Source organism: Triturus cristatus, chromosome 12 (assembly GCF_964204655.1).
Source record: "Triturus cristatus chromosome 12, aTriCri1.1, whole genome shotgun sequence".
Taxonomy (NCBI): Eukaryota; Metazoa; Chordata; class Amphibia; order Caudata; family Salamandridae; genus Triturus; species Triturus cristatus.
In genome coordinates this window covers 341351073-341378650 of record NC_140595.1, presented here as the reverse complement: position 1 = coordinate 341378650, position 27578 = coordinate 341351073, and the positions used below count along the sequence as shown (strand labels likewise).

The following is a 27578-nucleotide window of genomic DNA, read 5'->3' as shown; positions in this document are numbered from 1 at the left end:
TTTTACCCTAATTAGATGATGCTAAATACTTCATCTAACATAAGCTTTTAAGTCAACAGCTTCACATCTACGCATTAGCCACTGATAATTGCTGCACAACCAGGTCATAGGCACAACCATCTGTAATTTCTAAAAACACCTCACACATATACCTGAAATGAGCAGTATGGTGTACGTCATTAACCATTTATGAGCCATATACATTCAACATTGTATAATGTCTCAGAGTTTTCACTGAACTTCTGGTAATAAATATCTGCATCATATAATCTCAAATATATATAGAAATTGTCAACAGCACTGCATAACCAATCTTTAACATTAGCATGTGCACAGAATTCCACAGGTGAATAGTTTATTGTAAGGATAAGCTTTAGTTTTTCACATATTTTGGCAACAAGATTTTGTTTCAGGCCGCAACTCATTTGTAACATATGTCTGAAACACAGACTAGGAGCGCTCATCCTCTACGTTGTTTAAATGAAGTACTGCTTGCAGTTAAAACTTTACTGGTACTCAAACTGTGCACCATATAACGTTTAATACAGTGAATCAAACTTGTCACCATTACTTCAATATTTCTGTTTCAGTCTATATATGCTGTATATGTTTATGGGCACTTTACTATCTGCATTTTTTCCTAAAAGGATCCAGGGGTTTATAGAGTAATTTGACAAGCAGTAGCTTGGATGATGTCATCAATGGTGTGATAAGAGATGTCATTAGTGATGTCATCAACTTTACTCAAAAACATGCTTCTTGAATTTTGGTGTAAACCTGTTCAGCCATTTTTGAGAAATTAGCGTTAACAAATAGTGCTTGAGGTGGGCATAAAGTAGTTAACGTTGGTAAAAAGATAGAGATATCATGATGATTTGTGTCCAGATAGGCTCTGATTGGCCTATTTGAAATGGGTTGGTGGATCCTGGTTAGCTGGACACAACGTGGAGAATATTTTGCAGTAGTCATTATAGGAATTGTCAAAGTAGAAAATGAAAGGACAATTAACACCTTGATCCCCAGGGCCATGTGGTGGGCAATGAGGCCTGAAGAGATCCTCCCTGAAGCTAGAGTGGGCCACCAGGGATAAAAAGACAGCAAAAGCATAAAAAACAGCCCACCAGAGGCTGGGAAAATGACTAAAGAATTGCCCCCTGGGTGATCAGGTGAGTAGCACTCTTCTCCCAGAAGTTTTTGGCACGCTCGGGTAGTGGCAACATTCTTGGGGTCCATGCAAAGAAATTACAGAAATTATAGACTCTGGGATGGGGCATACTTGGATTAGATTTTTAGCTCTTAGGATCCCCCATCTCCCTGGGAGCAACAAACAAAATGAGTTCCGCTGTGTTTTTTACCATAGCTGTCCCCTGCCCTGAGATGGGATATAATGTGGGTTCATCGGGGAAGGTAGCGGATGAGTCTGGCTGTGGCATTCTGTATGGGCTGAAGTCTCTGTAGAAGGTGTGCAGAACTTCTTACGTAGAGGGCATTGCTGTATTCCAGTCATCTGGTGATAAGGGCTTGTGTTACGGTGCATCTCGTGTTTAGGAGTAGCCATTTGAAGATGTTACATAGCATGCGCAGAGTCAGGAAGCAGGAGGAGGAGACACCATTGATTTGTGATTTCATGGTGAGCTTGTTGTCAATGATGATTCCGAGGTTTCTGGAGTGGTTGGAGGTAGTGGGTGCAGGTCCTAAGTCTGATGGCCACCAAGAGTTGTTCCCTGTGTTGATGCTGTTGCCATAGATCAGTACTTCTGGCTTGTCTGTATTCAGCTGCAGGCAATTGTCCTTCATCCAGTCAGCGACGGTTGTCATGCATTTGTGGAAGTTTGTTCTGGGGGTGGTGGGGCCATCAGTGAGTGGGAGGATGAGTTGGGTGTAATCTGTGTAGGAAATTATGTTGAGACTATGACATCTGACGATGTTGCCAGAGGAGTCATATATGCATTGAAGAGCACAGGGCTGGGGAAAGAGCCCTGGGGGACATCACAGGTGATCTCCTTGGGTTCAGAGATGATAGGTGAGAGGTGGATCCTCTGGGTTCTTCTAGTGAGGAAGTAGGTAATCCACCTGATCCCTTCCCCTTGTATGCCGATGTAGTAGAGACTTTTGATTAGTGTATGATGAGATACGGTGTCGAAGGCTGAAGAGAGGTCGAGAATGATCAAAGCTGCTGTTTGTCCATGGTCGAGGAGGCTGCGATCATAATGGTTTTGGAGCTATGATTGCTGCGGGAGCCAAATTGGGAAGTATTGAGTGGCTGGTTCTGCACCAGGTATGTCATGACTTGATTTCTGATGAACTTTGTCAGTACCTTTGCTTGGAATGGGAGCAGGGAGATTGGCAAGTATTTTTTTGAGTTCTCTGGGGTCGGTGGAGGTTTTTTATTAGTAGTGGTCTGACTTTGGTGTGTTTTTTAGGCATCAGGAAATGTTGTGGTGGTGATAGAGGTGTTGAGTAGGGCTGTGAGTTCCTGGCAGATCCTTTGATTTCCGAGGTTGAAGATGTGGTGTGGGCATGGTCTGTGGGAGCTTCTGAGTGGATGTATTCCATGCTAAAGGTGGTGTCCTGGGTGGAGAGGATGCTCCAGGTGATCAGTGTGTGGCTCATGTTGGTTACAGTGGTGGCTTATCTGTTGAGGAAGTCCATAGGTGTGGGTTGTGGTTTTAAGTTTCAGTATATGGTTGTGATCTTGTCATGGAAGAAAGGGGTGGGGTTGTCACACAGCCCCAGTGAGGGTTTGACGATTTTGCTGGCATCCAGGTTGGAGAATACCTTAACGGCGTTCAAAAGTTCCTTGCTGTTGTTGGCACTGGTTTCAATGCATGTAGCAAGGGCTGTCTTCTTTGTTGCCCTCTTGAGGGAGGTCTTGAAAGCTGCCCTGTCAGAGGTGTCCTTGTTGGAGCACCATCTCCTCTCCAACCGTTTGCTGTCTTGTTGTTGCTGGAGGTGAAAATTGGGCCCAGCCTGTGACCTGCAGTGTGTGTAATGTCATGGACAATCTAGGTCAATCTGAGACTGCTCCTACTGTCGAGGAGGTGTGCGATGTTTTTGTCATTGGGGTCATCAGTGTGGAGATGTAGATCACTGAGAAAGATATAGTCCCTGAAGTCCAAGGCTAGGGGCGCAATGAAGTCTGCCATGGTGTTGCATAAGCGGGAGTGCAGGCCTGGGGGTTAGTATGTCTGGGTGTCTCTGATGGTTGACTTGTCTGTGTGGAGCTTGAAGTTGAGATGTTCCATCGGGGTGGTGGTGTTGTCAGTGGTGGTGGTACACTGTATGGTCTCTTTGTGGATGATGGCTGTTGCTCCTCCTGGCTTGTTTGCATGGTCCTGGAGAGTGATTTTATATCTGTTGGGGATTGCTGTAGCAATTTCTGGGGTGGAAGTGGGGTTGAGCCAAGTTTCATTGAGGAAAATGTCTGGTTCGAGGGTGTTGATGAGGTCTCATAATTAAGTGAAATGCTTGCAAAGTGATCATGTGTTGGGAAGGGCATATGCAAGTTGCTGTTTTTGTTCAGGTGGTGCCTGTGGTGTGTTCATGGTGGGGATGGTCAGTTGGCAGGTGTGTGTGAAGTCGCAGGTGAAGTAACATTGGGTGCAGGAGAAAGGTCCTACTGTGGAGTGCCGGTCAGCGCAGTGGCAGTGTTTGTTGTGACCTCCAGGGAGTGGGAGGGACAGGGGTCGTGGTGCTGGGCACGGTCCATGCGCAGATGGGCTTGGCTTTGGCTTCCCTGCGGTCCACCCACTCTTCTCATCTACTGCGGTGAGGGGGGAAATCCAGTCAGGAAAAGCCCAGCAGGAATACCCAGATAGCCGCTGTGTCACTAGAGAAGTCTGAAACAAGCAGGAACTGGAGGCCACAGGCAATTGGCAAGCTAGGTGTCCAGGTGCCTACTGATTAGGCCTGGATGTAGTTCACGGATGTCTGCTATGCGGAACCCCGCAGAGTGGCAGAAAAATTCTGTAGCGCTATGTCAAGTACCGTAGGCCTACAGAGTTTTAAGACACGCCTTTTCAGATTGCAAAATGTATCATGTAGTATGTCCTCGTGTTCAAGTTCGTGGGCGTGAATGGCACCACGTGGTTCACATGGGAGCATCCATCTTGTTCTCTACTCTGTTTTATGGTGCTATGCCTAATTTTCAATCACTCTGTAATCTTTGTAATTCTCCATCCTCCTAATTAATCCACCCCTCATTTTGATGTATTGTATTAGTGTGTGTTTTTGTGTCTGCGACAATGACAATGACACTTTAGTTGTGTGATTAATAAAAACCAATACAAAAGGACGATCAATATAGAAGAGTTAGTTAAAATAGAATAATATGTATACAATTCTTAAAAACCACCATTTGGTGTTTTTGTTTTATAAAATGCAGTTAGTATAAGACTTTTAATGCGCCAAAGCTAAATTTCAGTGGGGGCAAGACTGCATGGGTACCTCAGCCGGATAGTTCTCAAGTGGTGCAGGGTTGGCCTGTCCAGAGCTTGGCGGGCGTGATAGATGAACTTTTTAGTGTCTGTGTATTTTATGGTTTTTTGTATTTTGGTCAGTGACATCTAATTGTACTCATCATTGGAGCTCATTTTGGCTGATTAATTAAGAAGTTATTGCAGACGCTTCTGTCGCCATAATGAATTAGTGATATGAGTGAGTTAGCATTCTCTGTGACTTTGTTAATGCAGTTTGTACAGTTTCAAGCTATTTCACAACGAAGCGTCGTATGCATCTATGGATTGCAAAAAAGGGCGACTGAGTAGGGGTACAGAAATGAGAATAGAATCAAAGATCATTCACAGCAATGCATTAGTTCCAAATGAATTTTTTGTTATGAAAATTTGGAATAGGGATATTAAGATTAGTCTAGGCAACTCATCGATAGTTGATAGGCTCGAAACTAGTACTATATGTGATCTTTTTTAGAGAAGTACAATGTTACTGTGTTTGCTTATCATAACAATTTTGTGGAGATTCACTGAATCACTAATCATTTTTTTAATTGTTTTTCTTTTCTTACATCAGCAACCAAGGGCAAGAAAAGGGATGTTGCGGAGACAGACCTGCGAGTAGCTGGTCAGCAGGAGGCACTGACCACCGGTGCTACTGCAGAGGGCTTTGCTAACCCCAGTAGGTCCTGTTATTATTATGATCATTTCCCTAATGTTGGGTTTTATGATTGTTGTGGGCTTATGGTAGAATCTTAGGGCATTGGAATGTTGTTGCTAGGTTCCAGGACGTGAATTTCTGCCTGGAGGTTGGTGTTGATGGCGAGAAATAAAGTTGATCTGACACCTTTATCTGCTATCTCAATTTCATGTGGCAACGAAAATGGGATAAGAACCCACTCGTGCAAAGAACAATGGGTTAGCTATTTTTCCTTTGCCCTCTATGCTACTTTTAAATTCTGCCTTATTTATTTATACTGTCTCCTTTTTTTCAGATTTCCCAATTCAATTTTTGTTTCATTCCTGTTATCCCTACATTTTTTTTCTCCTTATTGTTTGGTAGCTGACATTTTCTGGTCTATACTAGTATCTAGTTTTCTTATCTTCTGCTTTGTTGGTAATAATCCTTCCCTCTCTACTATATATGTTGTAGTACTGTAAGGCTGAGCACATATATTTGGTACTCTATTGTGTACCGGGAGGATTTCAGCCCCAAGTAAGCTAGTATTTTAAATAATATTCACCATGTATGTTTGTTGAGTAGGTTTTCTTGTTCCTGCAAATGCTCTAACAGTTGAGTTAACAAGAGAGTGACCATGGTCATGGACCCCCACCCAATTGTGTGTGCGGGTAATTCATTTATACAGTATTCCAGCAGTTTCCATGACAGAGCAGCATTGCTGGAAATTATGAGGTCCCATTGCATTTGGCTACCAACATCATATGTCTTTCATTGGCCATTATTCCACCTCTTCATTGTGCTTCAATGACTTAGAATATTGACCATCACAGGTTATAGCTCTTCCCCTCTATTATGAAATGTTTTTGGTTGGCTTCATTACCTCGCTTGTCTAACATTGTGAACCAACCAAATGCCCAGGGTGATATTTTTGTTAGGAGATACTGCAGTGCCAACAAAACAGCAGTGATGTATTGTGGTTGTATTTGAATGATTGAAAAAATTAAGGGTAGGTGTTTCTGGCATGTAAAATATGTATAGTGCTTTTTTCTAGCCACACAGACCACCAGTGACACCGGCTTAAGTACCGTTGCAGAAGTAGAGTCCGTTGTAGGGGGAGAAGCAGCTGCAGGACGGGCACTGGTAAGTCACATAATTGCTTCCTTATTGACAATTACTAATATTCTCACTAGCTAGTACCAGGGAATTGTCAACTCATGACCCTCAACCTCTAGGCTTTACCAGCTTCAGCAGTGGTTGATTTATTATACCCTCTTCTATCTGCAACTCAGCAAAAGCTCATATAATGAGCGTTGATGACTGGTGGAAACGTAAAAGAATGAAAAGATAAAAGAAAGGATGGTTGAACATGGTAAATAATATGAGTGAAAGGGTGGGTGGGTGGGTGAAAGAGTGCATGGGTGGGTAAAGGGATGGATGGGTGAAAATATGTTTGGAAGGAAGGGTAGATATTGAGTTTGAATGGACAGATAATGTATTTGGAACTTTTGGTGAATTTGAATGAAAGGATGAATGAACATTTGGATTGCTTGGATGAATAAGCAAGACAGCTCTTCTCGTGGAGAGGGGAATGCTGCTCACCTACTTCTCTAGCTTTGTTTATGTAGGGTTATCAAACCTATGGTTCAAATCAGGGGCCATTTTTTAAATGTTTGTTCTACTCTTTTGACACACAGTATTTGTTAAGCGAGGCAGATGTATCCCACCCATCATCATTTATCACCCCCTCCACGCCCATACCATTTTGCCACCCTTGACCGAAGTGCAGTATGGTTCAATTTGTGACTGCACTTTTGGCAGTATAATATGCATCTGCTTTAGTTAATGCAGCATTTGCAAAGTATTCGACACATTGCAAACCAAATACACAAGGTGTGTATCCCTTCGCCCACTCAGTCATCTCTTTCTACCTCGCTCCTTTATTATTTCCTAAGTTCTTCTGTCCCAGCCTACCAAAAGATTGAAAACGTTATTCTTTCCATGTGCCACATTTGATTTTATAGTCATGTTAAGTGATTCCAAAATATGTTTAATGGTTTCCCATAACAGATTTATTTCACGCCTGCTCAGATTTTTCTTTTTTGACTTTCATTGACTAGTACGATGACTGGATAAGCCAAAGATGACAAATCGATGATCAGTGTAGTGACAGAGACCCCTCTGTTCTATATGAAAAGCTCTGCTCTACCCTACCCGCCTAATCCCTCTACCCGACCCTGCAGTAGAGTAAGTCAAGTTTCCTTTCCTTACTGTCAGCAAATAAATTTGGGACACACTGTGATGAATGTGCCACATGCAATCTATGTAGCCCGTTCCTTTCCCTGTAGTACAGTGCATCATTTTTCTCAACGTCTACTTACGGTACACAGGATAATATCTGTATTTCATGCATGAGGTATGCGATGTAGAATCTTATTTTTTATTCATATGCCTCTTTGAAGTCGGGGTAAAAAGAGAATAGCATTTGGAAAAGAGCTGGGCCATTGGAATTAAAAATAGATAATTGTCAACTACAGCTGCCCCAGCTTCAGACAGTAGCAAAATAAAATACCCAGCGTGCTGGCTAGCAATGAGCATAGCTCCTTTAATTGAGCACAACACGCAACTTGTACTCCATTATGCATAATGCATTACGCATTGATGAGAGGTAATTTTGTTTTTTAAAGGTGCTACACTCTAATGTCCATTGCCAGGTTAAAGATCATGTATGAGGACAAAACAGTGTATTTCCCAAAACCACGGGAGGTCTGGGCCTGACTGGAAGTTAGAGGGGATGGTGGACCGCTGAATCACCAGTGGCAGATTGTCCACAGTCTGTAAAAGACTTCTCCCTGACAGGAGGTTAAGTAGCAGGCCATTCAAGGAACAGGTTTCCTGGGAAAGGGCAATGGCAGATGCTGAAGTGGAACAGCATATCTGCATGGCTACAAGCACTCCAAGTTTTTAAATGAGATACATGAAGAACCGGATATAGCAGAACTTGAAGTAGCCAACTTGGATTTAGGCGGCAGCCTAGAGCAGATGCCAATGACTGCAGACTGTTATTTTTCATGTTGATATTGGTATTTCTTTTTCTATTCCTTTACAGGGGGCCAAGCCACAGTGGATCTCTGTGCACATGCATTGATAATAAAAAGATACATGGTGCCACTGATTGCAGCACTCTGGGGGTGGTGGGGTGCCTCTTTGCAGACCGGGGGGGGGTGAGTTTTCTGATTTTTATGGATTGATTATTATAACTAGCAATGTGACCGCAACAACCCACATGGGATGGTTGGGAAGAAGTTGACACAATACAGTACAGATGGCTGAGCACCCGTTGGTGCATTGGCCTGGGATCAGGAGCTCAGATACTGTTCATGTTTTTTTTTCTTGTCTTGTTCGGCTATTGACAGCTACAAGTAAGGGCCTCAGAACAGTGTTACAGGATGGAGTACTCTTGAAAGTGTGTGGTTTCTGGGGAGTGGAGTTATTTATTCATCACATGGTTGAGGAAGCATTAATGGCAGCGTCCACTGCTATACCATGCTGACGTGGAATGTGAGAGGCATGGCTAGCCACACCAAAATTTACAAGATCCACCTTCACCTAAAACACTGACATGTCCACTTTGCATATCTCCATGATACACACCTCACCTCAAGTGAACTTCTTAAATTCCTCAAGAAGTAGGGGGGGCATAGTGGTGGGGACTACCTACTCAGAATACGCTAGAGGTTATTGGTAGGTTGCTCCCAGTGTCCCCTTCATGGAGAAGCATTCCAAAATAGACTTTGAGGGTAGGTAATTGGTGCTTGATGGTGTGTTAGGTGGGAAACCACATGTGATTGGTTGCTTTATATGCTACTAATACGAATGTATCAACCTTCTTGGATACACTTATGCTGACACCTATCGGAAATATGTTTTCACAGTGCATCTGTGGTGGTGATTTCAGCAGTGTTCCAGGTATACTGTTGAATAGGCCTCCACCACCCATACAGGAAGCCCAGTAAATTTCAATAACAAAACACCTTCAACAGTGGGCAGTTCACACCCAAGTGTCCTGGATCAGGAAACATGAGAATACTTCTATTACTTCAGATTACACAATCTAATCCCCAGAGATGATCATTTTTACTGTACCCCTGAAGCTGGTACTAGGATGTCAGATGCTGAATAGCTGGACTAGACACTCAATGTGCACAGCCCTATCACGTAGGTCCAAAACTGGGAAAAAGGGCACCCAGCTGTACCACTGTGGCGTCCTACAACAGAGGTGCTCTGAGATGTGGCATTTCATCCCACATTGGCTGATAACATAGACCACTACTTTGCAGACAATATGGGAGCCACCGCAAACAAGCTAATTGAATGGGATACTTTAATGGGTGTGTGTATGAATCAGTGTATGGGGTCGAACTAGTCTTCCTAAGAGTACTGATAACATTAGAGGTATAGATACACATTCAGGAAATTAAACCCATCACAGACCCTGCCAACATTGCACAATAGACTCAAGTGAGACTAGACCTTAAGTCAGCCTTGGGTAGACTGTGCTACTTTGAATATAAGGAATACATGGCCCAACAACATATGGAGGGAAATAAAGTGGGGACACAGTACTAAAATATGTACAATTTAATTATTTGCACCACACTTACTGGACTCCTGAGGAGACTGGTCGCATGCTCCCTGGTACTTCTCCCACATGGCCAAGAAGCACCAAGGAAGAAGACAATGTTTACCACGCAGTGTGGCTATGCCCGACCATTGTAGGGATGTGGAATGAAGTGCTTCATTTATATCTTAGACATTACAGGAAGACAGATACATAAGAGGGCACACATTGTTTGCTGGGTTTGACATTATGTACAAGAAAGACCCAATATATGAACAGGTTTGCAGATCTTGCTTTGATACTCACAAAATGGTGCATTGCTTTGCCTTGGAAATCCTTTTCTACACCACTAGTTGGGATATGGCTTAGAGAGCTAAGGAAAGGGATGTAGGCTGAAATGGATGCATTGCCTTATAAATGATAGGAGCCCATGGTTTGTACATTGGGATGAATATGTAACTAAAGTAAAGTTAAAGACAGATGAACGACTACCTTAAGAGATACCCCGTGCCTTATGGAATGTTGGGCGGGCGGGTAGTGCTTACAACCACAATACACCTAGAAACATGATGCTATTGTCAGACGTATTTGTTACATGCTCCTTGAACGTACTTCCATACAAGTCATGACCATTAGAGAAAAATATGTAATGTCCATACCCCACTCTTTCGTGGGTCCCATTTCCTGTCTTGCTGTCTTCTGTTTGAGTATTGTTTGTATGTTTTGGGTAATTTGAAAAAACTTCAGTATTCATGTAAGTAAAAACCTGTTTTTATTGATGTGCATCATATTACTATATTGACTATTGCCATTTTCTCAGTAGTGTATGTTGTATTGAAAAGGCACTGTTATGCATATGAAAAATTAATAAAGACAGACAGAGACAAAAAATAAGTTCTTAGTATGTGGTCAAGAAAGAGCACCCATGGCCTGGTAGTTGAAAGTCACTTGTGAACTGCAGCACCTATTGTGCAGTCCACTACAGTGGGAGGGCTAACATTACTTCAGGCCCACTCTTTGTAGCCTGACTACTGCAGTGTAATACTTCCAAAGCAACCTGTCAAAATAGCCCTTTTGACAGGAAAAAAACATCCTTGTAAATATTAATAACCCACTACTATGTGGGCCTTGCAGCACACAAGATAAGGTGCATGTTATTTTAAGTAGGGCATGTAGAAATTTAAAGTTAGCATGTGCTTACAATGACTAGCATGCAAAAACTATTTTCACTGTAAGGGGGCTCTGGCAGGCATATAGAAAACAATAGGAAGCAGGATTAAAAATTAATGTTACTATCTCTGGAGTGGGACCAGCTGAAATATGATTATATCACTCTTTTTAAATATTTATTGGTGAAGTTGAAATTTTAGTAAATATTAAGGAGAAGCAACTTTAACAAAGATTCCTTTTTGGGCCTGCTGTTGCTGGAGGCTAATTTGTGTTAGCTCTCCAGCAGTAGCCCAGGCAGTACGAGCCTTAATGATGTGTGAAGTCTGGTACCAGAACAGTGATAATTGCTTGAGTGTTGGAAGATTTTTCTCTTCTCCTGGCTGGAAGATTAGTTGGGGTATACTCATGAAGTTAATTTACTTCAAAGGGAACTCCCCTGTCACAAGTAAATGTCAGGTGACACCTGGAAAAGCCACAGCTTTTGTCCTTCCAGACAGGCAGGCAACACACACAGTGTGAGGAAAGCTGACCCCAGAACTGTTTTGAAACAACCAAATAGGAGAGGCCTTCTCTTTACTCTAACCACACCTCTGGGTGTGCACAGAGGCTCAGCACAAGTGGAGTAGGGATTCTCCATCCTAGATTTTAGTTGTGATTGGCAATGTGGGATTGTTTGCAGTAGGGCAAACAGGAAACTGCTGCAAAAGTGGGTAGGCTTGATCCTGGGAACTTTCACTGCATTGGTTAGGGAGGGGAGTTGCCTCCATGCACTAGCTGGTGCCAGGCATAAATGTGACAGCCCAAAGCACCCTCCTCAGAACACTTTCTGGACCTGCAGTATAACGGAATCGTTTTTTTCCCTCTTGTACACAGGACAAAGAAGTGGTCTCCAAGGATCCATTGATTGACCTCCTTTGTGTTTCCCTAGCTGTCCAAGACCAACTATATATCATCACGATGATACTAGTGGTATCTGCTGAAGTGAGTCTTGACCCCAAAGTGCTATTCCTGGGGTCCTGGGTCCCTTGGTTTTGTCTAACTGGTCTTCTCCTACCACCCCTGAAAACCTGGGTAATGGCACAGGGGGATGTCATTGTCCTAGAGGTGGTGGTTGGATTAGGAGACATCAAACTACTGGATGCAGTAGTGCTGATGGAACCTGTGAGAGTGTTTTGAGTGCAGGCTAGACAAACCTGAGCATCTTGGATTTCTGAAGCGAAAAGAGTTCTACTGCTTCCACTAAAGGCATGTAATTATCCTTCTGCAGGTGGCGTTAACAGTAGGGTTAGATTAGCCCCTACAAAAGAAAAACGAATTACCGGATGAATACTGTCTGTAAGGCATTTATAGGAATGATAGTAGGTTTTCAAAAAATAAATCAGTGTATATTTTATTATATTTATATGCCACATAGACAGTTACATTGATTTCGGAGAACAAAAGTCTCCATGTTAAATTATTGATGAAATGCCATATATTATATTATAGATGCAAAACAATATTGTGCTGTTCTTTTTGCAGAGGATTATATTTTCGCAACAAGTTTTATGGATGAAACAAAAAATAATCTCTAGATAATTTACATTATAATAAAAAAACAAATATAAGTGTTTTAGCTGCAGTCAATGTCATAGATAAATGGAGCATTTATGTGGGTCTTAAAAATGTTTTTATTGATAAAAATGATTTTAGTTGTATGCTGATATATATATATATATATAGCTATATATATAGCTATATATATATATATATATATATATATATATAATTCCTCCTATCCACTAGTCTGGCTCACATCACGCTACACTGACTTATGGTTGTGCTCTACACCTGGGCTCCAAACAACTGTGGTTCTATCCTAATAATTTAACCCAACAATACAGTTATCTAATTTTCAGCCTGTCTTGGTAGTTTTAGTTGTGGAGTAGCAGAGATCTGTGGTGTGAGTGTTAAATGGTTTGGTTGTGAGGCCTGTTTTGTAGGGGAGCCAGCACATGTTTGGCATTAGCAGATATGCATTAGGTGTGCTTGGACAGATTTTCTCAATTTTGTCAGATTTCCACCATAGGTTTACCTTCTTCCTTTGCCATTCTCTGTCAAAATGGCTTGTCCTTTCCACCCTGTTGGTGAAAATCTCTAAATATAGCTGGCAGTTGACCATCACACCACTATTGTTGGACATATGACTGCCAATAGAGGAAGTAAGGACCATAGGCAGACTTAACTGATCCTTGGCCATTGGTGGGCATGATGAACGGAACTCTAATCACAGAGTGTGGTCATCTGCCAATCTTAATCAGGAGTGGCTCCTCTGCGAAATCGGAATTGTCGCCCCTCTCACTAAAATGCCCCCAAGCCCCATAGATGACAAATAAAATGGTAATGAATTTAATTTATTGCCAATGTATTTTTCATCCACCCATCCTGAATTAAGAGTCAGGACGGGACAGGACTTACTGAGAGCAGCACTAGTGAGGAGGTTGGGCTGCCAGGCACTTCATTTCAAAGTGTGCATGTCCCTTTGCCAGGCCATCTTGTGACAGCCAGCTAAACATGTGCACTTTGAAACCTCTAACCCAGATGCCTTAAGACAGCTGGGTTAGAGCTAGTGCAGGCCTCCAGTGCCCTCAGGAGCACCGAGAGCGGACGCTTTCTCCAATCTTGATGCTGCTCTGATGCAGCATGAGAGCAGCACCAGGATTGGTAAAGGCACCTCACTGGGGCCCGTGCTGAACACCAGACTGCAGGAGGAAGATGTGCAGTGAAGAGAAAGTGCCTGATGTAAGTGGATTTTATTTGATTTTTTACCCACCACCTATTTGTCCGCTTCTCTACTCCCCGCAGATGCCAGCTGCCACTGAGTCTTATGAACAAAAATGTTCTGCTCTGGTGGAGACAAATCAGTCTGTCTGTCAAACGCCAAATGAGGCCCTAAATTAGTTTAAAAAAATTCATGATATATATCACCTGCCCAATGGCCACGGACGACTATTTTGGTGTGGTAGATGTCTTTATTCATAGTTCGGCACAGAACGGTAAGGGAATTCTCTGGAGGGATAGGATTTCTAGACCGTCGTGACGTCCACCGTCTTGCTTCTTGTTTGCCCATGCGGTGGTCGTCCCCTCGGTGGAAAAAGAGAAAGGCTGTCAGTAAGGGTTCCCTGGTCTGATATTAGCTCCCTGTCAACCCGTTCCCTTTCTCTCCTCTTTATTTCTCACACTCCCCTGTGTCCTGTGCCCACCCTGAAGGAGTTCCTGTCCTATAAGCCTTAAGGAGCCTCTTGCTTCAGAAGCCCCGTCGAGTCCCGGTGCTTTCTTTTGACCCCACCTGAGTCTATTGCCTTATACTGTTGCCTACCGCCCCTTAGTTCAACAAACACAAAGCGCTATTTGTAACTTAAACAAAAGGATAGTGAGTCAAATGGTCAACCCGTTTGGGAAAAGGAAGGAGAAGGGTCTCTTTCTCTTCTCCTCGTCACTGGCTTCCCTGCTCGCCCCGCTCCCTTCTACAATCCTGTGAACAGCACCTGGGTGCGCAACCAACCCCCCAGCCGGTGCCCGGTTCCCAATATGACTTGCCTGAAGCCGTGACCCGCTGACAGGGTCATGGCCGCCTTGTCCTGTACGCCTTCCGCAGGGGACGACTCTCGTTCTTGATACTCTGTGTCTCTGCCGGCCGCCGGTCTCCTCGCGCCGTCGTCTTCTCATCCTGGTCTCTCCGGCTCCACCTCTGCGACCGTCCCGCTTCTGTCCTCACTTTGGACTCCGCCGCGTCTCTCTCCACCTTCCCCGAACTCCTCTGCACTCTCCGCGTCTTCCGGGTCTCTTATTCCTGGCATGCCCGGCCTCCCTGGTTTCCCTGGAGACGGTGGAAAGTCATGTTCCTCGGTGCCCCTGGGGTATACTCCGCCGTCCCCTTGGAGCCCCCTGCCACAATATACTTTACTGAACAAAGCAGCTTATAAAGTGTACATTGCACAGGACTTAGTCATTCAGTTAGAGGAAAACCTTTATGTTTTTTCTGGATGTCCAAATATACTTAATTTCAAATCCTGTGGCCAATAACAGCAGGTCATTTCCTGGATGCACCTTAGCACCAGGCATGCTGCTTTTAAAAGGATGTGTTTCTAAACTGGTTTCTGATATATTGATCTTAGTTCTATTAAAATTTGGTCAAATTTGCTCAATGTAAGCAAATTTCCTGCTTCCTTTTTTGTGCATGTTGCAATCAGGAATTTTTACCCTTTTTAGGTACGAGCATTACATAAGCATAATCTAGTTTTGAGTTAACCTACATTTTGCGTACTAATGGTACTTTTCTTCAATTTACATTAATGTAAATTTCAGCTGCCACAGACTGAAGAAGATTGATTAAACTGCAGAGGTGCTATAGGCCTCAAAGCTGAGGCTGGCAATCCAGAGCATTGCTAGATTTTTTGGGATTTTAAATAGCTCGCGGTTGAGTTAGATTTTCCACATTTAAACTGCCGATACTGTCATTCTTCCGGAAGTCGACAACATCTAACCCATTTTAGGGCCACAAGGCCATCCTGCATGCCCTATGTGTGTCTCGTCAGCTTAAGGATGGACATTCAGGGCTCTTTCCCTAATGATGGAAAGAAGATTCTGGATGAATACAATGAGTAACATTGTTCAAATTAACAAATGTTCTGATTGATTGGTCACAAAGTTGTCCACCGACAGGCCCTGCAAATACCTTTCACTGAACTCGATTGCAATTGACCCAGAAAACAGCATTTACATCGCATGCTTTACATTGCATGCCATTACAACGCGGTCGTTACAACGAATGAGTTGTTACATCGCGAACCATTACATCGCAAGTCGTTACCACGACTTGCTGTAGGGGGCAGAAGGTGTTTGATTTACAATCCAACACCTTCCCTGCTGTTGCACAAACTGGAGTAGGAATAGTAAATTATACCATTCCTAAGTCCAGCGGGCCCCCTTGAGCAAGTCTTTGTAACGACTTGCGATGTAATGTTTTGCGATGTAACAACTCGGTGGTTGCAATGACCACGTTGTAATGGCATGCGTTGTAAAGCATGCGTAGTAAAGACATATTCGCATGATACACTGAAAAGGTAAACATCGTGTTAGAGCTGCTTCTGACACAGAAACCTCTGTCTGAAGGTGATTGGACGTGTCAAGCAGTCCAGGTGTATTTCTGACAAATGCTAATATTTGTATTTCCCTTTTTGAGACTTCCATCCTGGAACTGTGCTGGAGTGATATGATGATGCCAACCCCAAACAAATCTGAGTGAATTATCTTTTATCCTTAGTAATATTTAGTGACGTGCTTACTAGTTTATACCTGCAGTAAAAAGCATAACAAGGTTTGTGTGAAATGCTTCTGCTCATTTTTAAATTTACATAGGTTTTTATTTTATCTAAGTAATTTACACGTGATCAAGACACATTGGTTATCGAAGAGTTTTTCAGGGGGTGTGGCTAGGAATCAAAATTGTTTTCCTAATAACTGGTTAACGTTTCCTGAGATGAAGAGAATAAAATAAGACAGCACTCAGGCAGGTAAAGGGAGGGGAAAGATGTAATGCAAATTCCCCAAATGTATCAGAATCCTTAAACTGTGCAGCCCTCTTCAGGTCCACCACACTCTAAATCAGGCTCTAAAATAGCTGCTCATCAGAGGCCCGTAGTCATCCATTTATAGGAGATTCCTACATTTATAGTTCCAATGCTTCTTCTTGACCATTTCAAAGAAGTTTGATTTTGTAGTAGTGGATCAGACCAGAGGTTGTCTAGTTCTGTGTCTCACAGGCTAGCCTTAATATGGTGATATTGCTCCCCATAATGTACTCTTACCCTGGTGTCGGTGTTTAAGCCCGCTATGGCTACAATTAGGTCATCACCAATGCTTTGAGTTTGTTAAGCAGACCGCAGCTCTTGTCTGTTCAGTAGATCAAAGCCGGATTTCAAGTCAATGAAGGTTATAAATAATGGGACCTTTTCAGATGTGTGCATTTCATGAGGAGAAGTAGCAGACTCACAGCCTGGTACACACTGTCACTACTGTTCCCAAAGCCAGCTTATACATTGGTAAGATTATTTTCTACATTCAGCCAGTCTTGGATGTGATTTAAGTGAGGAGATATGTTTATAATTGGCAGGTTTGTTCGACGGCCTTTTTTATTGAAAGGAATCATCATTGCACTGCACCTGGATCTAGTATCCAAGTTATTAGATGATACTGTATTCTAGTCCCTGGTAAGAAAGGGGGTTCATACCCTTCTTATTATTCCACCTTCACCCCTTCTGGACCAGGGACCTTGTTTGGCTTCTGACAAGCTATGGCTATTTTCACCTCTGGAACCCTAGAAGACTTGTTTTGGGCTGCTAATTGTGGTCTGGTGATACTTAAGGTGGGACCTATTTGGTGACACCCTTGGGTGATACAATTTCCTGAAATGGACAAGCCTATTGTAGGACCCAATAGATACCTCTCTGCGACGTCCTTGACCATTATAACCCCATGTGACAACTTCCCAAAATGTGTTAGTACCTTTAAATTGTGTACCCCACTCTAGGTCATCCCATTATCCAGTGCATTACAGTTTGTGCATAGGTGCAAATCTGGGATAGTTCTCATCCCTCCATTTTCCTGCACTTTGGTTATTAGTAAGAAGAATGTCCCCATCATCAGAGCGCCCCTCCGTGTTGTTATATCCTGAGTGTGTTTGCTTAAGGCCTATTTTTTTCAATAGGGGATCATAATTAATTTCCAATTGTGGAGTTACTCCTCTATGTATAACAAATAGCCACGCTTTTAGATTTATTATTATGTAATCAATTAGGCTAGCCCTTGTCCCTATCATGAAAGCCCGTCTTGCTGATGTATTACAGTCTGTACATCCATTTAAAAAATGTTGGCCACTGAAACTGACAAAGACGAATATGCCTTACCTAGCCTGCTAGACCACTTATGGTGTAGGTCTGCCTTTGGTATACCCCATAAAGCATGTACTTTCAATAGTATAGATAGGATATCTCTGTAAGGAGAAATGTTCAAGTCTTTACAGACTGTTATATGGTGGTTGCAGGGGTCTGTTACATTGTCTATACACTTCATGACCTCTCCATCCAATGCTGTTAGGACATCTGTATTCTTAATGTTATGACCTGAGAGGAAATAGATATTTATCAGATCTACTGTTAATTCCCTGCTACAGCCAAGTTAGCCTGATGTGCTGGATGTTGGAGGGCATGGCCCCTAATACCAAATGGTCTACCTTGATAGGCAACTTATTAGAGACTCAAAAAGTCAGACCTCCCCATTGGTCGTCCTCAGCTGATGCATAGTAACATGAAATGTCTTCTAATTCAATTTCTGGTACTGATAAGGGCAGCTGTCATTTTCTTTGGTGTATGACAGCCACAGTAGATCTCTGACTTTTTGTTAAAGTCTCACTATGTTCCAGCCAAGTACTCTTAATGGCTACCCACCTGCCTTGCACCTCTCTGTACGTTTGTTTTTGTCAATTCCACTGCAGCTGGTCAATCCCATGTAAAGCTAAGATTTTTTTGTTCAGAGGTCTGGCATTTGGAATGGCTGTTAAAGAGACTTGGCGAGGTCGCACTCCTTGAGTGACATGAGACGTTAGTTCACATAAATAGGTACAATAGCACAGTTCAGGAACAAAATCGCAGATGCAAATCATTGTTTGAAAAACAATATGCAAATGTCATTTCAAATCTATCATCTATAACATGTGGGCGATGAGTCTGTCAGCCTTGCATTTTCAAATGTGGGTTTCAATTAGCACAAGAGAAAACATATTATGTGTGTGATATTGCTCATCATGGGAAGAAACCTGTAAAATAAATTCATATGAAACAAGTGACAAGTGTCTAATATGCATTGGGAAAAAAATCCCTGAGAATCACATATTTTGCAGTGCTAACACCTGACGACTGAAGAAGCATGTGCCAAAAGAATCACAGATTGTCCTTGCACATATTGTACACAGACATTATGAGATTTTGAATTAATAATCAAGGGAACAAGAAGGTAATAATAAGTCAGTACCTTGTTAGGTAATCACAGTTTAATCATATTTCGATGAGAAAACATAGGCTTAGACTCTGGTAATAACTGTACAAAGATGCAATGCAAGAAACAAGACAGTAAAACCGCCAAAATGTATTGCTTGAAAGAAGGCAAAAATGACAAAAATCGGATAAAAAGATCAGGAAATATGATTTATAAAAAAAAAGGGAAACAAGAAAAGGAAAAATAGGGTTGTCCTAGCACAGGGTAGTTGAGCGGTATTACCAAAAGCGGACACCAGAGGCCACTCTGATCCAAAAAAAGAACAAGACAAAGTTACCAGAAAATCAGAAGGGGCGGAGTCAGTTGCCTTTTGGTTTAGAACACTCAAATGTTTCTAATCTTCTCAGTGCTTTTATCGGGGACTTCAACCACAGTTCCTTCATTCTATACCCTTTTTTCCTGCTTCAGGGAAGAACCTCAATGTATTTTCATGCTGAAACATTCTTCCTGTTCACTCCCATGGGGGCATATTATCAAGCACGGCGTTAAAATTATCGCCGCTTTAGCTGCAGAAAACTGCCTCTAAAGCAGCGATAATGGGCTTGATAATATGCCAAAGAGAATTCCCATAGAAGCCCATGTTGACACCAGAACATGGGCTTCTATGGGAATTGTCAAGGGCATATTATCAAGCCCATTATCGCCGCTTTAGCGGCAGTTTCCTACCGCTAAAGCAGCGATAATTTTAACGCAGTTTCTTGATAATATGCCCCTCAGTTCTTTAATCACCTGGGGAGAATTTTAGGGCCAACTTTAGTGTTCAACATCCGCTCTCTCACTACAGCCAAGATTAGCTTTTTTACGGCTTAGGCTGCAGGATGCCAAATTGTCTGATCCATGAGTACTTATATAGCTTCAGTTCAGGAGTGAAACTGAATTCAGTCCTCAGTCCTTCCCCAGGCAAACACATAAACACATTATTCTACTTCTGTTGTTCCCTTCCAGTTATGAATGAGTTAATGATGGAGACTCGTAGAGGGCACAGCTACTAGGAGGAGTGTCCTAGCGCTAAAATTATTATGTAAGGTGACAGTGTAACTTAGAAGTCCCACCTAAGGGACATACTATTCAGATGAGGGAGCATACTTTTGAAGACATAGCCTGGCTGGTTCTTAAAGGACCACTGGTTATCAGTATATCAGACATGACAGCAAGGAATGCCTCCTAATGCAACAAAACATCAGTAAGATGTCCTGATGGAACATGTGAGACTTCCCACTTGAATTATCTGATCCAGATTCCACTGCCGCTCATAATCTAAATCCTCAGCAGCATCACCAGATATGTTGATAACTCCCACTGTAAAGTGTGGTCAGTCAGAACTCCCCCAGATATAACCTCACTGGATCAAAAGTGAATGAATAAAAATAGGAAGGAGCAGTAGAGTGGTAAAGGAGGAACAGGAACCAAGATCACTCTTGCTGTGAAGGAAGAAGATTAAAGCAGGAACTGGAACAAGGTCAGTGTGAACTCTAAATACCTAAACAGTCAAGGCAGGAAAGTAGGAGAAGGTATGGCTAAACAGGAGAAGTATTAGGCGGTCATCTCTCGTACTGAGGGCATTGCTAAAATATGATCTCTCTGTGACTGTACCTTTTTATAGTTTTTCCCTGATTGTTAATTCATGTCAGGTGCAGTGGTCTGCTCTGTGAGAGAGAGAGAGAGAACGTGGCCCCATCAGAGTGGCCTGGGCTATAAAGGCAGCGCTTACTTGCCAGTTGCTTCCATCTCCCTACATGCTATTTGTGTATCCTACAGCCACTTGCTGTGTGGTCTGCTGCCTCCCACAATAGCTAAAGTGTCCATGGCACTCTTCGTTGCTGCTATATCTTTCCTCTGTAACCGGCTGTGTGCTGAGTGAGAATGCACTGCTTGGAAAGGTGTGTATTGTTGGTGATAGGGTTGATGATAGGACAAGTGCAATTGTGTGCACTCTTAATACACATTTGAAGGTTATTGGCAGTTGCACATAACTCCTCATTGCTTTCATGCCAGCAAACCAAGTCTATATTTTTTTCTCAGGAGTGTTTTTTTCACATCTTATCAAAGCTGAACACTGTCACTGGATAAGGGAGTGCCTGGCCGGAATTGCTTTAACTACTGCCCCTCCTTTTAGGAAGAAAGTATCACATTTAAATAAAATTATCTTAGAAAAACACGTCTATAGTGGTTCATCAATGGAGTCTATAGCTTTTTGATAGTCTTACTTTTGATAACTGTGACATTTAATCCCAAGTCAACCTTTACTGAAGACTTGTTTTATCCGTTGCAGTGCAAAGAACGTTTTGATCCTATCATTGTAGAGACATGCTATTATTAGGCAAGGCTTGCCTTCACACATTATGCACTCAAATCTTTCTAGCTTCAAATCATTACATATGGGTTACTTTTCAAATGTCAAAAGTAGGTTTTAAACATGTCAAAAAATGTTTTCTTTTACATTGGGCTGCTGCATCACTGCACGCAACATTTCTGGGCTGTAGCGATGAGCTTCATGTACACTTGTGGATAGAGGAAATCTACACTACAGCCCACATCTTAATGCTAAAATATATGCCAATGGTACTGTTTCCACACAGTTGTCCCGTGGCCTTACAGAAAAGTTGATAACATAAATTGGGGTAAGGGCCTGATTACAACTTTGACAGTGCTGCGCCGGCTTTGCGCCAGCAGAGCACCTCTAAAGCCGTGCATGGTCTGCCCACCAGATTACGAGTTCAACTCGTGTCGTGCAGGCTTTTCTTTTGCCGCTCCCACAGCGGTGCCCTGAAACCGGTTACCGCAATGGGAACGCAAAAGCAGTTCCAGCACAGTCCAAGCCTTGCTGGAACCTGGGGTCTATGCAAACAGGGGGGCACATGTTGTGCCCTCCTGAATGCGTCCTCATGGTGGCAGGGGCATAGGGGCCCTGTAGGGCCCCTTTGCTTCCCCACCTCCAGCCTTTTCAGGATGGGCTCACCTCCATGAAAAGGCTGGCAGTGAGGAAACTCATAATATGCTTGGCGAACTGCGTCGGTCCCGCCGTGCATATTGTATACCCCTGTCCACTGTGCCACCGCCAGGGAACGGCAGTTCCCCGGCATAGCTGGCACAGCAGTGGCGGTCCGAATGGCCACCTCGTAATACGGTGGCCCAAGGACTGCCACCGCTGCGCAACCGCAAGCCTGGTGGTCAAAGAACGCCAGACTCCTAATTTGGCTCTTAGTCATTCTGTTTTTGTTAATAAGAGGATGAGCACATGCAATATGGTCTGCTCAGACATTTCCCAGTTGCTAGCGGAAAACTATGTCAGTAAATCAAATAAACTTAAAGAACTATCTCAGAAATCTGCTAAAATATTGACACTAAAGGTATACATAAATGCACATAATGTAAAGGAAAAAAATATGGGCTATTAAATTAATAAGGTCCAAAATCTCATAAAATAGGTTTTAAAAAAAATTTTACATTTTGAAACAGCTCCTAAAACACATAGAACTTTAAATAGCTTTATCAATCCATAAAAATAATATTAAACTATCAGTTAAAATAAAGTTTTTTTACGAAATGTAATTTGCAATACATATTTTTTTAATTGTGTTAAATCATGAAAAACAACATAAGCATGTATCATCATTTTTATCACATTTTTTACATACATTAAACTACTGTAAATAATTTTTAACACACGCAATAGAAAAACAATTAAAAAAAAGACAACAGATTAAAAAAATGCATGCTTTTAAATAAAATATGCTCAAATTAAATAAAAAATACATTATAAAGTAACATATAGGAGTATAGATCAAATTCTATGTCAGTTGAAAAACATTCAAGCATATTATTTAAGCTAAAAATATATAAGCATTGTTTAAATTGCCAGATTGCATATATTGTGCGTGTGGTGTTACATTTACAATTGTATCTCAAGTTAAAAAAACACTTAAGAAAGTGCACACATTGGAGGGTTAATTTATTATTCTAACTCCTGTTTCACTAACATTTGGGAAAGTGACACATGCACATGGTTGGGGGAATTTACTGTTTTAACTACATTTCGACAAAAAATAAGAGAATAGTATGGACAGGGGAGTGAGAGAATTAATTTTCTAACAGTAATCTAATTATGATTAGGAAAGCTCAACCATTTTGGTGTCATATTCACTAATCGAGCTCCTGTCCTAACAAACATTTAGGAAAATTCAAAATTTGGAGGTGGTCACATTCACTGCACTTAAATAATGAATGTACACATCAAGATGTATTTCAGAAAATGTACACAAAAACTTTTAAAAAGATTTACAATTAAATATCTTAAACATTGAAAAAAAAAATTAAAATATACAAATACATCAAAAATATTTTCTGTTTATTAAGTAACTAATTTTCAAAATGTTGTCCAACCACTTCTCACACACAAATCTGAAAAAGCAATTAAGTCAGTTGTGATAATCAAAAAAACTTTGACTACTTAATTACAAATGCACAAATTTACATTTTACATGTTTTACTTTTTAATTAATTAGAATTTAATATGTCACAATCCATATAAATATTGAAAAGTATTTTTTAAATTAAACATGTACCTATATAATTCAATAAGTTTAAAAAATAAGAATGTTAAAATAAAACAATTTAAATGAAACAATTATTATAATTATTATATTAATTAATGGATATATGTTTATATGGATTATTTAAAAGGCTAACTCCAGTGTTCAATAAATAATGGATACAAAAAACTAAAGATGTATAAAAATTGTAAAATTAAAATGCATGTAAACAAACAAATACCAATATCAACTATCACAAATTAAGCATATGAAACATTTAGGAATAATTAATATACACTTTAAAACTAACACACCCCTCCCAAAGTTCAAAAGACCCATACAACTTCAAATAATTGATGAAGTATATTTAAAAATATCTGCTTAGAATTTGGAATTAAATTCTTGAAAAATGATGTGCATTTAAATGTTTTTCATAATTACTACATTAATCAAATAATATCAATGTTTCTATTTTCTTTAAAAAAACTACCCACCCTGTTGAATAATAAACCTCAGAACCTGAAATAAAGATGTATTACATAATGAAGCAATGTATTCTACATCTAAAGAAATAACCAACAATTAAAATAGTCACTTAATTGCATAATAATTATTTAACAATCATGAATATATAATTTAAAAAACACTACCCACCCAGTCCCCCAATTAATCCTACAACCCAAGAAACTCAATATTACAGTATCTTTGGAAAAAAAATGCTGTATAATGTTCTCAATAACATAACTAATAAAATCAATTCATAATGCAATAAAATAGTACCTAGTGAAAAAATGTATAGCAAACAATATTTTATACTTTTATATTATTGTAAAAAATGTAAGCCAAAATAATACACTTACCTTCAATATTTTTGTTCATGATATCCTAGTAGTACTGATATTTTTACCCCAATATTATGGTCAGACAATATTTTAGGATCGATATTTAGGTGAAATACTATTTGAACCTTTGGAGAGCTTTTCCTAATGTTAAGTATGTTATGACTCTACATCACTTATCTAACAAAAAGGCGCATTCACTGACCAAATGGATTAGTGACATTGTTTCACACTTTCTAAAGTGCTTGTAGGTGACAGGTATGGTATTTGGACATCATTCTCACTACAGGAGAAAAAGTGAGATTTCTTTAATGTAGAAGGAATCGTTGGCGAGACTTGTGCAGATGACAGTTCACACTCAGGCCGTGGAAGAGGCACTTAACAACAACTGTTTGAAAGTAACAGACCAAGGACGGAGGTTGAAGTGGGCGAAAGTACTCCCGGACCTCTTTTTCCTGGACATCTGTGAGAGGGTTAGGGATAAGTTTGCTACCTGTGTTGATAACGCCAAAGAGGGGCAGGAGATTATTTTAGCCTTTGAAGGCATTTGGGCGCAGGTAGCATCAGACCTGACCGGACCAATAAAATCTAGGCTCACCATAGGAGAAAAATGGTTTGATAGGAACTGCTCCGAAGTACATCGTAAATTGTTAACAGAATTAAAGAGGGTTCCACAAGATCGTGCCAATATAGTTAGGTTACATAAAGAGTACATAAAGAGTACAAGCTTGCACTATCGACACGTAAGAAGAAAATTAAAGAAGATGCATGGTGTGCTCTGCTATCAGTAGAGGTGATAAAAGATAGCTCTAGCTTTTGGGCCATTTTCAACAAACCTTTTTTTAGTGCGACAGTGAACACCCCCGTTGAATGTAATATCACGGAACACCAATGGCTTTCCCACTTTGAAGCTATATATGAGGCCACTAATAGCCAGGAAGTGCCAATTAGTTGTGATTCCAGAAGAGGCTCCCACAAAATAGTCTTTAATGAAGGTGAAGTGGAATTGGCAATTACACAAATGAGTAGCAATAAGGCTCCTGGCCCAGATGACGTCCCGGCAGATCAATACAAACAAAATCCACACTTTTGGGCTAAAATCCAGACAAATATTTTTAATGTGTCAAGCCGTCAGGGTTTTCCACCATCATGGCATCCTCTACTATTATCCCGATTTTTAAAAAGGGACAGAGAGGGGACCCTCGCTGTTATAGGCCAATCTCACTAATAGAAAGTTTTAGGGAGAGTGATCTTAAAGAAATTAACGGATTGGCTAGATGAAAATGAGGTTTTATCTAATTTACAATATGGTTTTAGAAGCGGTAGGGGTACTATGGATCAGTGTCTTAATATATATTTACTAGCTGGTAAATACACTATAGCTAAAGCAGGGACACTTCAGCTGGCTTTTATGGATCTGTCGTCGGTTTTCGACCTGGTAAATAGGTCCAAGCTATGGCACATCCTGTTAGATATGGGCATTGATCCTAGTTTAGTCTACTTCTTGGCCGACCTACACAGGGATCTCACCGCAAGAGTGAGGGTCAACCAAGAAGGAAAATGCACAAGACACTTTACATCAGGCAGAGGTGTCTGCCAAGGATGTATTTTAGCACCACTACTTTTTACTTTGTATATTAATAATTTGGGCAAGTTTTTAGAAATAGCTAGTCTGGACATAACTCGGGTAGGGGACAGGCTCATTCTGGTGCTGTTGCAGGGATTCTGCTCATGCACAGAACTATGCGCAGGAAACCAGGACCTCAGTGAATTGCGGTGTACCAAAAACTCACCTCAGTACCCAGAACTCCTATCCGACTAGCATCAGTGTCTCATTCGTTCTCCGTATCATCTCAAAGCTACCAATGATTAGAGAACCCAGAACAAGCGACTTAGAGTACTCTCAGGAATGGTGGGAAGCAGAAATACCTGTTCGTTATTATTCTCATATCAGTCCACAAAAAGAGTAATCAGAGACACAGTAAAGTTTAAAGGTTTATTTTATAAACTACGTGTCCTAAGATGCAGTACTTTGGCTAACATAAGCAGAAAAATTATTAAGAATAAAACCATCAGCATTGTTACAATACCATAGAAAATGAAGAGAGAAATCATGTTACAAATGATAGTGGAATACAACCACCCTCCCTTCGCTAGTAAGCTAGTATTATAAAACTAATAGAAGGTCTCTAGGTTTGAATGGGGAACCCCATACCATAAATATCAGCTTAGGTGAATCACATCACAGGATCAGCTTTGCTCTGTGTCTGGAAAAGGTCTTCTCCAAAAGTGTCTATCTCATGCATGCAAACTGCAATATTAAAGGCGTTCGAGTTTCAGACATTTGCAGCTCTGTGCGTGTTATGGCTAGAGCGTGGGCCGATCAACATGAATTCAAAAGCATACATTGTTGGCCCTGACTGTTGCTGCACACAATGTTCAGACCAAGGTCGCGATGCACGTCTAAGGATGTGAACAACAGACCGTTCTCATGTGAAGAAAAAGCAAGCAGCAGTTTTCATATTATAACATCTATCTACAGTGTTGTGTGCAAAAGCGGCAAAAGTGGCAAGAGTGGCAAGATGGCGTTTTAACTTCTAAGACGCTTATGCTAACGTAGCAATGTGTGCACCTGTAGTTCCACCTCCACTACACCCTCCCTTGATCGGACCACGAACAAATGGGGATACAATTTAGGAATGCAGAGTTCAAGTTCGATAGAGACAAAACCAAGTGCCTGTATTGTCCATCCATATAATGGGTAGTGAAAGTTCGAAGGAGAGAAAAAAAAAACTAGCTCAAAGATTGAAAAAGAAAGAGACCAAAAGACATGTAACATCTCTCAAAGGCTCGGCAGAGCCTTGATGTGGAGACAAAAAAAAAAATGAACGAACTCAAAAATTTGTAGTTTGACTATTGGAAGAAGGACAACTTCCAAGTTAATCCATCAACGTGTAAGCAGATTAAGTAGCGACAGCCTCCAAGAGGAAGTCATTATAATGTTCTGTAGAAGATTCCGCCATCCAGTTTAACAAAATAAATGAACATACATGTTCCTCGATAACTGGAGCCTCTAGCACAATCAGAGGACAACTTGTGTGTTCTTCAAGATAACTTCTTTCCAGGAAATCATACGCTGCCGTATAGATATCCCAATTCCCTAGGACTCCATGTGCCGCTCCACAGGCCATA

The 27578-nt window shown here is 41.2% G+C and overlaps 1 protein-coding gene across 7 annotated transcripts in view; it reads left to right on the top strand.

Annotated features, from left to right (window-relative positions):
- LOC146775982 (uncharacterized) overlaps positions 1-27578 on the top strand; it is a 438400-nt gene that overhangs the window by 100693 nt on the left and 310129 nt on the right. For 5 of the 7 annotated variants that reach the window (XR_014972053.1, XR_014972051.1, XR_014972054.1 and 2 more), the window contains 2 exons: positions 5029-5133; positions 6185-6273. Coding sequence is in view for 2 of the 7 variants with exons in the window: in XM_085637866.1 (XP_085493992.1) it covers positions 5029-5133; positions 6185-6273 (194 nt within the window). In the remaining 5 variants the exon portion in view is untranslated. Of the gene's footprint in view, positions 1-5028; positions 5134-6184; positions 6274-7250; positions 7378-8239; positions 10643-27578 lie in introns of those variants that run through there. The other 2 variants (XR_014972052.1, XM_085637867.1) reach the window with 2 other exon arrangements.